The 11,030-nt window shown below is 51.9% G+C and overlaps 1 protein-coding gene across 1 annotated transcript; it reads left to right on the top strand.

The window, feature by feature from the left end:
- Positions 1–2,523: 2,523 nt before the first annotated feature.
- On the top strand, positions 2,524–4,552 carry LOC123138711 (uncharacterized). The gene is made up of 3 exons (XM_044558625.1): positions 2,524–2,666; positions 3,380–4,202; positions 4,310–4,552. Exons 1-3 carry the CDS (start codon positions 2,524–2,526, stop codon positions 4,514–4,516), a joined length of 1,173 nt encoding a protein of 390 aa, XP_044414560.1. The 3' UTR covers positions 4,517–4,552.
- The last annotated feature ends 6,478 nt before the right edge of the window (positions 4,553–11,030 follow it).

Raw genomic sequence — 11,030 nt, 5'->3', positions numbered from 1 at the left:
GCCGGAACCGTCGCAACTCCAATGGGCGGAACCTTCCGTTGCGCGTACAGATCTGTTCATGATTAGGCACCTCCCGAAAGGACCAAACAAAACACCATCATAACACCGTTTTTGGAGAAACCTCCTTCAATATTGTGTTGTAACCTCGCGCACGCCAATCGAGCCACCCCTACTTAGAATTGCCCCCCATTCGTGTCATCTGCTTGTCATGAAGGAGACGTGTCAAATAACCGTATGTACTGGCCTATCCATGCACCTATGCGCACTCTCCGACATCGCAAGAGCAAGAACTGACATATTATTCATTGCCGGGAACGCCACCACTACGATTTCTCTGGTCGTACCCTCCTGTTGGGCCGTAAGGAACCTTGCACTACGAACCCTTCCGAGAAGCCCGAGGAACATTCGCGGGGGCATAGATGATGGACCCACCCCCCATGCTCTATATGACCTTCATTTTTTCAAGTTCTATATTGTGTTGTAAACTCCAATTTTGCGCGATAAACGATAGCAAGAACTGTCCTTCATCATTGTCAGAACCGCCACAACTCCGATTGTGGAACTTTCTTTTGCGTGCATGGAACCTTGCCGTACGTGTGTGCTCTAATCCGTCACCCACGGGACAGTTGCCCCTTCTTTTCTTCATTTCCAAACAGTACCACGCGTGCATGATTAGGTGTATCCACGCTACTACCCACCGGTTCAAAATAGTGCATTACTATCCACCGGCCCCAAATAGTGCATGACATCTCAATAGCAGGAACTGCCCTTCATCATTGTCGGAACAGCCGCAACTCTGATGGGCGGGAACCGGCCCCAAGTAGCACCGAATCACACCCATTTATACCCGGTTTATGTCATTTAAAATAAAAGGTCCATCCTCCGCAATTGTCACAGGCACAAACAATCGAAATCTGCTCGGCACAACTTCTCAAGAAGTTTTCGACATCTAAAAATAAAGTGCATATAACAGGTGTCCACGCGTACACTTTTCTAAAGGTGACAGGATGAATAAGCAACCCCAGATCTAATCAAACCGAAATTACACCTGAAAAAAAAGCAGCCCCCCGCTGTGAAAAATTACTACTCAACTATGCTTGCCAGTAACTTAGGCGGCCAGGACAGAGTAACCGACAACACCTTGCAGGCCAGGGTGGTGTTGGCATGGTGCAAAATCTCGGTCGCCTCCTTCGCCTCTGTGTCAATTGAGTACAAAGAGCCGACGTATCCAAACCTTGCGACCACGTGACGTGCCCCTTCTCCGGCGCCCAGTATTCTGACCAAAAAGAAGACCCGCGTGCCTGTCCTCCGGTAAGCATTTTGACACCACATAGCTGAATCTTCCGCAAAGACCGAACAACAGCGGTAATGGCAAGCTTGCGCGCGAGTTCCATGTACCAGACGGCTGTAGGTCCCATATATACGAAGGAGAGCACCCTGAACCTGCACCATTGTCAGCATGCCAACGGTGGAACTGCACACCCTGTAGTCCCACCCCGCATGCAATTTGGTGGAGGTGAAATCTGTAGGGAGATCAACAGCACTGAATGATTCATCGTGCATGTCGTAAGCCTTCACTATCCCCACCTCGTACATCATGTACAAAACATTGCGCTTTATCACAGAGCACGGGGCTCTGAGGAAGGTCGCACGCCCTACACAGTGCATGGCTTCTGAAACTTTGAGCTTCCATGCTCCATCTTTGAAGACGTTTACCTGAGAAAGGAGAGAGACGGATGCTTTTCAACACAATAGCATGTTTTACAGGTGCGATCAGCAACAGATACACGGTTTTCAGGAAAACAAAAAAAAGGTAATTCACAAAACTTACGTGGTAGTGCACAGGATCGTCGCTCTGCATCTGCACCCCCCCCCCGGAATCGAACATGGCCTTGCTTGTAGACCCAGATACAAAGAAGGATATCTCCCCGTTCGAAATGGCTAAATGCCCCCAAGTGTTCCCGTAGCAGCCGTGATAGGTTGCTCTGCAGTGGTGATCACACTTGTTTGAACGCCACCTGCTGCCGGCTTGAGATCGATGTAACCGGGAGACGGGCTTCGCTCTCTCCCGACGAATCGAGAGTTGATACTGTCAAGGACAAGGAAATTTCTTTCCGGGCTACGGAATGCTGCCGCCAGCAAGCAAGCCTTTGAGCAATATAATGGCACCCTGAAGACCGGGGCAAGCTGCAAACTTCGAGTTCTGCCACCCCAAACTGTCAAACTCGACAACGTAACCTAACAGAGGGGGGCGAACCTTTTCCGGAACTCGTCCAGGAAGGTAGGCAGCTTGGCGCTTGCGCACCATGAAGTCGAAACCGCCGTCGCGCGCACCAGGTCGCCGCAGCAGCCCAAACGGATGAGGATCTGGCGAAGCAAGTCCGGGCAGCCGAGCACTTTCTCCGCCGGGGAGCTTCCGGCCATAGCTGCTTGTTGGAGAGGAAAAGAGGTGGTTACAGTGGGATACGGGTTTGCCAAGGGCGCCGACAGGCTTTGAATATGGCTATGGCATTGGCTGCATCGATGGGCCATGGCATACGTACGTGGTGCATCGGGTTCCTGCGGGCGGCGGCAAAGAGACGAGTAGATCATGCCAAGGACAGCTGCGTGTTCTCCGCGCTGGTATGGGCAGGCCCCATCCCAGCAGCTGACCAGGGTCGGGCCCAGTCAGAAGGCAAACAGGAGTAGGACGTAGGGGGCGGCAGAAAAAAACAAAGATCCTGCTGTGCAAAGTCAAACAAAAAAATGCCTGGACCGCCCAAACAACGTATCTCGTGAGTCCTCGAATACCGGGCTTCAGATGTTTCATGGGCTTCCTTGTCGGGATCCATTCGTAGGGAATCAGGCTGACCCGTGATCGTATTCAGGAGGGAGGCTTGAATAAGATATGCCCGGCCACTGCCCTGTACATGAGGTTGGGCATTTGCTCTCGTGCTAGAAGCCCAAATAGCAGCTGGAGGTCGACGAACACCGATCCCTTCCAGGGCGGCGGCACCCATCAGATCTAAGGTACCGTTTTTTCTCCCTGGGGTGTGTGTTTGCATCGATCTAGATGAGCAATCCAGACCGAGCCGCATGAGCTATCCTGCAGTAAATGGGAAACGGAAGGTTTTCTTGCCTGATTCATCCCCCCCGTCCATTTTCCTAACTGGGTAATGACTTAGCGAATTCGTTCTGGATCGAGTTATAATTTGTTAGTCATGCGCACTAGCTCAGGTGATGTAGGCGAAGATATTGATTTCCTAGATTATCCTCTGCAAATGTTGCACCGCGCAAAGGAGCTGTGGAAATAAGTCCGCCCGGGGATCTGTAACGAGTATTTGTTTTTATCTTCTGCTTTCATGAAATTTTTTCTTACGATCGCATTTCTTGGGTGCAGGATGGATGGATATGGGATCCCCTCTTCCGGGCCGAGACCACCGGGATGGTTCGACGATGCATGCTCTGAACCGGAAGAAGAGGAAGGGATCGGTTTTCCTGCTGGAGGTGGCGTTGCAGAGTCAGAATCAGACGAAGAAGATCAGCACCAGCGCAATGGGAAAGCACCTGCAATCAGCTCCAGGTGCAGTGTTAAGAAGCTTCATGATTTGCTAGCATCTTTTGACGAGGAAAAAAGACAATATGTCGTCGAGATGGATTTCGGGGGGCTGCTAGAGCTACCAAAGATAACCAGGACAGATAGGCATTTGTTAATGTCTATCCTAGGTCATGTAGACGAGGAAGCAAGTTGTATCACGATAGATCACAAGCGCGACGTGCAGTTCTATGACGAAGATGTTCATACTGTCCTTGGCATACCGTGTGGAGCTGCGCCTGTTAGGGATCCAGGGCATCATGTTTCGGAGGAGGTGCTCGCGCAGATCAGAGCCATGTTTGGTATCGGACCGGGGGAGCACAACATTTTGCCAATTGTTGAAGCTGTGAAGATGACATACGGCTGCCGAATGACTGCTCAGGAGAAGAACAAGTTCAAAGTGGGGCTGGTGATATGCGCATGCACATACCTCCTTGCTCCAACACTGAAGAACGACTACTTCTGCACCAATTACTGGGGTGCATTGGCCACACCTGACCTCATAAATATGCACAACTGGTGCAGATACACACGAGAAGAGCTGCTAGTTGCGGCTAAAAGGGTGAAGGCAGATCTCTTAGGAGGGCGTCAGAAGTCAAACCTATCTGGGTGCCTGCCTTTTATTCAGGTGACTCTCCTACACGATCATAAGATAATTCCGTAGCCAAAGAAACATTTTGTTTTTCAACCGAAAGTTGACACGTGTTTTAACGAACCAAATGTTATTTTTTTCAGGTCTTCTATATTGATAACCTAGACGCTGCAGAGAACAACATCGACCACACTGTACGGCCTAGGATAAAAGCGTACAACTACGCCCTTATGAAAACAATCATTCAGAAGGATGTGAAGTCGCGCAAGGGAGATTACCCTGTTGTGTACGGCAGGCTGCTGGTGAACGTTCTAACTATGCATGTTCCTAACACCCACGCCTTGTGCTAATGAAGCGATCTCATGAACGTTTTTTGTTTTGCTTGAACCGTGTTAATCAAAAGCCAAGGGCGGAAACAGAGGTATGTTAGCATAGGAACCCCATAAACAGGAAACGGGCGGCGGGGACGTCAATGGGTCCCGCCCCTTGGCGGACACTTGCATCGAGCTGCAGTTCAGTAGACATAAAGGAGGTTAGTACAACTAAAATGAATACACATAGCTGCGAGTGTGAAAATGCCAAAATGAATCAGAATGCTGACCTTTCCCCTGTTAAACAATGTGTATACCGTGCAGGCATCTTATATTGTGTTGGACAAAATATCAAAGTTTACATCCAGGTGCAAAGAGGTCCTTCTTTCGACTGCAAGGAAGAAGGAAGAGGAAAATCACCGCCATTTCAATGCACTAAATACCCTGGAAAATTCAGCTCAGCACACAATCAAAAGGGAGGCAAAGAGAGTGAGAGATGAGTTCTTCTCCTTCTTCTCAATTATCGAGATGAGCACAAGGAGGAGTGATACAAGTAAGTGATGAAACAAATGATTATTCTGTCTCGCGTACGGCATGTATGAAGATTATGTGTTTTGTTGGCTGTCTGCTAAGGACTTGATTTTCCCCGAATATGCAGGTAATGGTGGCAAGTCAACAGGATGCCGTGGTGCATCCCCTATAACAGACACTGCTCCCCCGGCAGCTCGCGACTCTGCCACGACACCTCCAGGCAGCGGCAGACATCAGCGGACCACTAACATATCACCGGAGGTCGTGGAGGTCTCTCCCCGACGCTTCAAGAAGACGGCCAAGAAACAAAAGAAAGTACGTTTAGAGTGTGAGGAGTCAGATATAATGGATATCGCAGATTCAGAAGATAATACAAACGTGGTCAGTTCACCACTTGAACCAATTAATTCTGCCGCCGCACTAGGAGGTTGTCATGTTGAAGGCAACTCGCCCAACGTAAACATCGCTCTAGACAGCTTGATAAGAGAAGCAGAGACATAGTATAGCAGAGCAGGCAAGCAGGTCGGTGAGAGTTCCGCCGCAAACAACAAATCAATTATGGACATTGTACCAGGGACATCATCCTCCGACGTCGTCGGGGCTCCGGATGTTGCGTCAACATACCCGGTTTGCTGCACTCAAGACCCTAATTATCACAACAACCGCCTGTGGAACTATCCCGATGGACACCCACTTCTTGAGGAGACGCCGTCATTCGACTTAGGCATCGTCACTCCGCCTTGCAACAAGTCGAAAGGTCCCAGCATGGTTAGCATTGCTACCATGAGGGACATCACAAGGAGAGACCTTTTCGGGGCAGGTGACTTTGGAATGTGTACTCCAGGTAATCCTTACTGCTATACACAGCAAATGTCATGCGATGGTTTTTTTGCTTCTGTTTTTTCCAAAGTATAATATAACAAATTGTCATGTGTTTGTGAAAACAGGGTCTGCTAACCTCGTCACACCAGCAACGCCTTTCCACATATCCAGTGCAAGTCTAGAGGCAACTCAACAACGGCAGATCGTGCACAACGTTTCCCCGGTTAGTTGCACAAGGTCTGTAGCCACTGGACTCTTGGACTTCAGGGAAGAGGTGGAGGCAGACTGTGTCAACCTCAACAAGCCAGTAGGGGAACATTCGCTATCTGCGCCGCCACCGAAAAGGAGAGTGGTCCCCGGACCTGCCGGACGATCGCCATTTGTGATGCAGTACCGTCTGTCTGAAAGGGCGTCGGGGAACGCCACCCACTTATATCTAGTTTTTTCGCAGATGAGCGGTGCAGTGTTAAGCAAGTAAGTTTCGTTTTTTGATGCATGTTGTTAATTCATAATTCATCGCATGAACGTCAGTATGATTTAAAACAAACCACTCACCTGCCTGTTAATGTGCCTGCAGCAACTGGGTTGTTAGCCCATACCCAACTACATAGAACTGACGGGCGCGATACTAAAGAAGCAACTTAGCGTTGGAGGGTTCATAGAGATAGATCTAATGAATGTCTTCATGAGAAGATTTCAGCAGCTGGAGAATGCTTGGGCGAGGAAATACGGTGATTCAACCTGGAGGCACTATCTCGAGCCGGAATTCGTGGTAAGAACAAAAAAGATATTTACATGGCCGATGCTAGGCACCCCCCCTCCGTGCACGTTGTCTAACATTTTTGTCGAATGGGCCTCTGGCCACCGCTGCAGAGCCACATGTTGCGAGGCGGAGAATTCATTCGTCATGACTACGTAAGGGACATTTTTGTTGGCCACCACATCTCCCACGATGTCAACAGATGCCCTATGATAACACGCCGCCCCCGTGTACATTTTCTCAAAATGAGAATTGCTACAAAAAAGATGACTTCACTTCTGCCAAAATCATATATCCTGCGCGCGTTTTTTTTGGTTGTAGATGATTCTGCCAGTTCAGCACACGCACGCCTAGTCCACATACATCTTTGATTTCCCGAGGAGGAGAACAACGATCCTCGACCCTATGATAAACAACGGAGACAGGCCAGCAGACAAACTCCGCAATGAGCACATAAAGATAGCGGATGAGCTACGAGCAGCGCCAATGGTTTGCATAGCCGAATACTTTGATGGCTGGACGCCCAAGATGAAAGGGTGGCAGAATTGGTTCCCAAAGCTCACCACTGGACCTTGGGTCTGCAGCCGGTACGGGTATCCATGACAAATTTGGAACACCTTCTAATGTACCGTGTTTTAGTTGGTATTTCTGACAATATATATGTGTGGCAAATTAATTTTCAGGGAATCCAGCAGGATCGTCGCCCTACATTACGCAAGGCAGTGGATGGGGACAAAGCTACAGCGGACATTGTCTCCGGTAAGAATGCCTAATAGTCTTACCTCTTCTTTGAAAACTATTGATGAATGTGACACCGATGGTATTTTATTCATTATGTTTGTTTTTGCGCTACAGATAGGGGATGAGTTCGACCAATCTAGGATGATCCTGCTTTATGAAGTTTTGGGCCTGGCTGGCAACATCGGGCAACTTCCTGCGAAATTCAAAGTATGCCAGACAGATTGCTGAGGACGCGAGCCAAGTGGGTTGTTCGTAGTAATGTCAATCTCATCCGACAACGGCGTGGCCTTGGAAGAAAGTTGTCTTCAGCGCAAAAACAACCGAGAGCGAATTGCAGCAATCAGCATTAACGCTTTTAGTTTGGACCAACTGCCTTTTTGCCTAAAAGAGACCTTGTTCTTGTAGAAGGACAAGTTATGGGCTGTGCAATCTCGATGTATTGATCGGTGCACCAGGAACGTATATATAAGTACAGAGGTGGGGCACAACCTCAACTATACAAGGAAATAGGAGGTGAGCCCTACACACACATATACACGTACACAATATACTCAACACCCCCACGCAGTCGAAGCGGCGCCAGTGACGCAGAGACTGGAACGAAACTCCTCAAAGGTAGAAGTTAGCAGTCCCTTCGTCATCACATCGGCGAACTGCTGAGCGGTCGGCACATGGAGAACCCGCATGCGTCCAAGAGCCACCTGCTAGCGCACAAAGTGAATGTCCAGCTCGATGTGTTTAGTCCGGCGATGATGAACGGGGTTGGCGGAGAGGTACACCGCAGAGACGTTGTCACAGTAGACAACCGTAGCCTGTGAGACATCGTGATGTAGCTCCTGAAGTAACCGTCGAAGCCAGGTGCACTCGGCGACTGCGTTGGCCACAGCTCGATACTCAGCCTCCGCGCTAGAGCGCGAAACCGTGGGTTGTCGCTTGGACGACCACGATACAAGGGAAGGACCGAGGTAGACGCAGTAGCCAGAGGTGGACCGACGAGTATCGGGGCAGCCGGCCCAGTCTGCATCGGAGTAAGCCACCATCTCCAAAGAAGTGGATGCCGTAAGTGTCAACCCGAGGGACATCGTGCCGCGGATGCAGCGAAGGATCCGCTTCACGAGAGTCCAATGAGAGTCACGAGGGGCGTGCATGTGGAGACACACCTGCTGTACAGCATACTGAAGATCCGGTCTGGTGAGAGTCAAGTACTGTAGAGCGCCGACAAGAGACCGGTAGAAAGGAGCATCCGACGCAGGCGAACCCTCAAGAGCAGAGACCTTGGCCTTCGTGTCGACAGGAGTAGCAATAGGATGGCAGTTGAGCATGCCAGCACGCTCAAGAAGCTCATGTGCATACTTCTGCTGATGAAGAAAGAAACCGTCCGGACGCCGAACGACCTCAATGCCAAGGAAATAATGTAAAGCACCCAGGTCCTTGATAGCAAACTCGTCACACAGCCGTAGAGTAATCTGCTGAAGAACGGCTGCGGAGGAGGCTGTCAGGATGATGTCGTCGACGTAAAGCAGCAAATAGGCAGTCGTGTCACCGTGGCGATATACAAACAGTGAGGTGTCCGAGCGAGTGATGCTGAAGCCCAGTGTCTGAAGAAACTCGGCGATCCGCTGGTACCAGGCTCGGGGTGCCTGCTTTAGCCCGTAAAGAGAGCGAGACAGCAGGCACACATGGCCGGGAAGTGAAGCGTCGACGAAGCCAGTGGGTTGCTCACAAAACACCTGCTCCTCAAGATGGCCGTGGAGAAAGGCGTTGGAGACATCATCTGGTGAACAGGCCAGCCACGGGAGACAGCGAGCTGGAGGATGATACGGATCGTGCCCGGTTTGACAACCGGGGCAAACATCTCTGTGAAGTCAACTCCAGCACGCTGGCGGAAACCGCGGACCACCCAGCGAGCCTTGTAGCGCTCAAGTGTACCATCTGAGCGAGTCTTATGGCGAAAGACCCACTTGCCGGTGATGACGTTGGCGCGAGGAGGCCGGGGAACCAGGATCCAGGTGCGGTTCCGTTGAAGAGCGTCAAACTCTTCCTGCATCGCCGCAAGCCAGTGAGGATCACGGAGGGCGGCGCGAGCGGACGCAGGAATGGGCGACGGCTCCACGGCGGAGGCGGTGAGGACGTACTCATCACGCGAGTACCGGAGACTCGGACAATGAATGCCGGTGCGAGCGCGGGTGACGGGGCCGGACAGAGCCACCGGAGCCACCGGCGAGGCGGCCGGAGTCGGGGCCGGCAAGGCGGCCGGCGAGGCAGGCGGCGTCGCGGCCGGCGAGGCAGGCGGCGTCGCGGCCGGCGAGGCGGCAGGCGTCGCGGCCGGCGTCACAGCCGGCGACGGAGCCGGCGAGGCGACCGGCGTCGGGGCCGGTGAGTAGGCCGGCATCGAGGCGGCAGAGGAGGCGGCCGAGCCGACAGCGCCCGACCCCACGGCGCCCGAGTCGGGGGCGGCGGGTGAAGGCGGGGCGCCGGCGGCACCGTCGGAGCCGACCGAGGAGGCCGTGTGGGTGGGCGCCGGCAGGAGGGCGCGGGGACCGCCAAAGCCCGGAGGCGGTCCACGAGCCAGACGTGATCGTCCACCTGACGAGGTCATCGATGGGCCGCCGGTGGCCGGCGGCGACGACACGACAAGGGGTACCTGCTGCTAAAACGGGAAGACCATCTCATCAAAGTAAACGTGTCGGGAGGTGAAAACACGGTGGGAGACGGGATCGTAGCAGCGGTAGCCCTTGGTGTTAGGTGGGTAGCCGAGAAAGATGCAGGCGACGGAGCGAGGTGCAAGCTTATGAGGCGCAGTGGCGGCGATGCTAGGGTAGCACAGGCAGCCGAAGATGCGAAGCCCTTCATAAGAGGGAGGTGCACCGAAGAGAAGGTGGTGAGGTGTAAAGTCTCCCGCGAGTACGGCATGGACGGATGTTGATGAGGAGGGAAGCGGTGTCTAGAGCGTCAGGCCAAAAGCGCGGAGGCACATTGGCATGAAAGAGAAGAGTCCTAACGCAGTCATTAAGAGTGCGAAGGATGCGCTCAGTATGACCGTTCTGCTGCGAGGTATACGGGCAAGTGAGACGAAAAATCGTGCCATGTGTGGTGAGAAGATTATGAACAGCGGTGTTGTCAAACTCCTTCCCGTTGTCTATCTGCAACGCGAGAATGGGTCGACCAAACTGCGTGAGAACGTAAGAGTAGAAAGCGGCAAGGGTGGATATAACATCCGACTTGCGGCGCAACGGGAAGGTCCACACATAATGCGAAAAATCATCAAGTATGACAAGATAATATAGAAAGCCCGTATTACTGGCAACAGGAGATGTCCAAACATCACTATGAATTAGTTCAAACGGGTACGATGCAACAAAGGAAGAAGGCCTAAATGGAAGACGAGCATGTTTGCCGAGGCGACATGCATGACACGAGTGATCCTCGTTCTTATTACACGTGAAAGAAAAACTCCGAAGTATGTGGCGAAGGGTGGCAGGATTAGGATGACCCAAGCGAGCGTGCCAGAGATCCACTCCGGTGGCGAGAGCGACAGGGGCGGCGGAAGTGGTGGAGGTGGCGGAGTGAACCGGGTAGAGCTCGTCAGGGCTGTCACATCGGTGGAGCACCATCCGCGTGCGAGCGTCCTTAATAGAAAAACCACATTCGTCAAATTCAACAGTGTCCAGATTTTCATGTGTAAGAGAACGAACGGAA

This window comes from Triticum aestivum, chromosome 6B (assembly GCF_018294505.1).
Source record: "Triticum aestivum cultivar Chinese Spring chromosome 6B, IWGSC CS RefSeq v2.1, whole genome shotgun sequence".
Classification (NCBI taxonomy): Eukaryota; Viridiplantae; Streptophyta; class Magnoliopsida; order Poales; family Poaceae; genus Triticum; species Triticum aestivum.
Note: the sequence above shows the minus strand (reverse complement) of the source record. Positions and strands in the feature narration are given on the sequence as shown.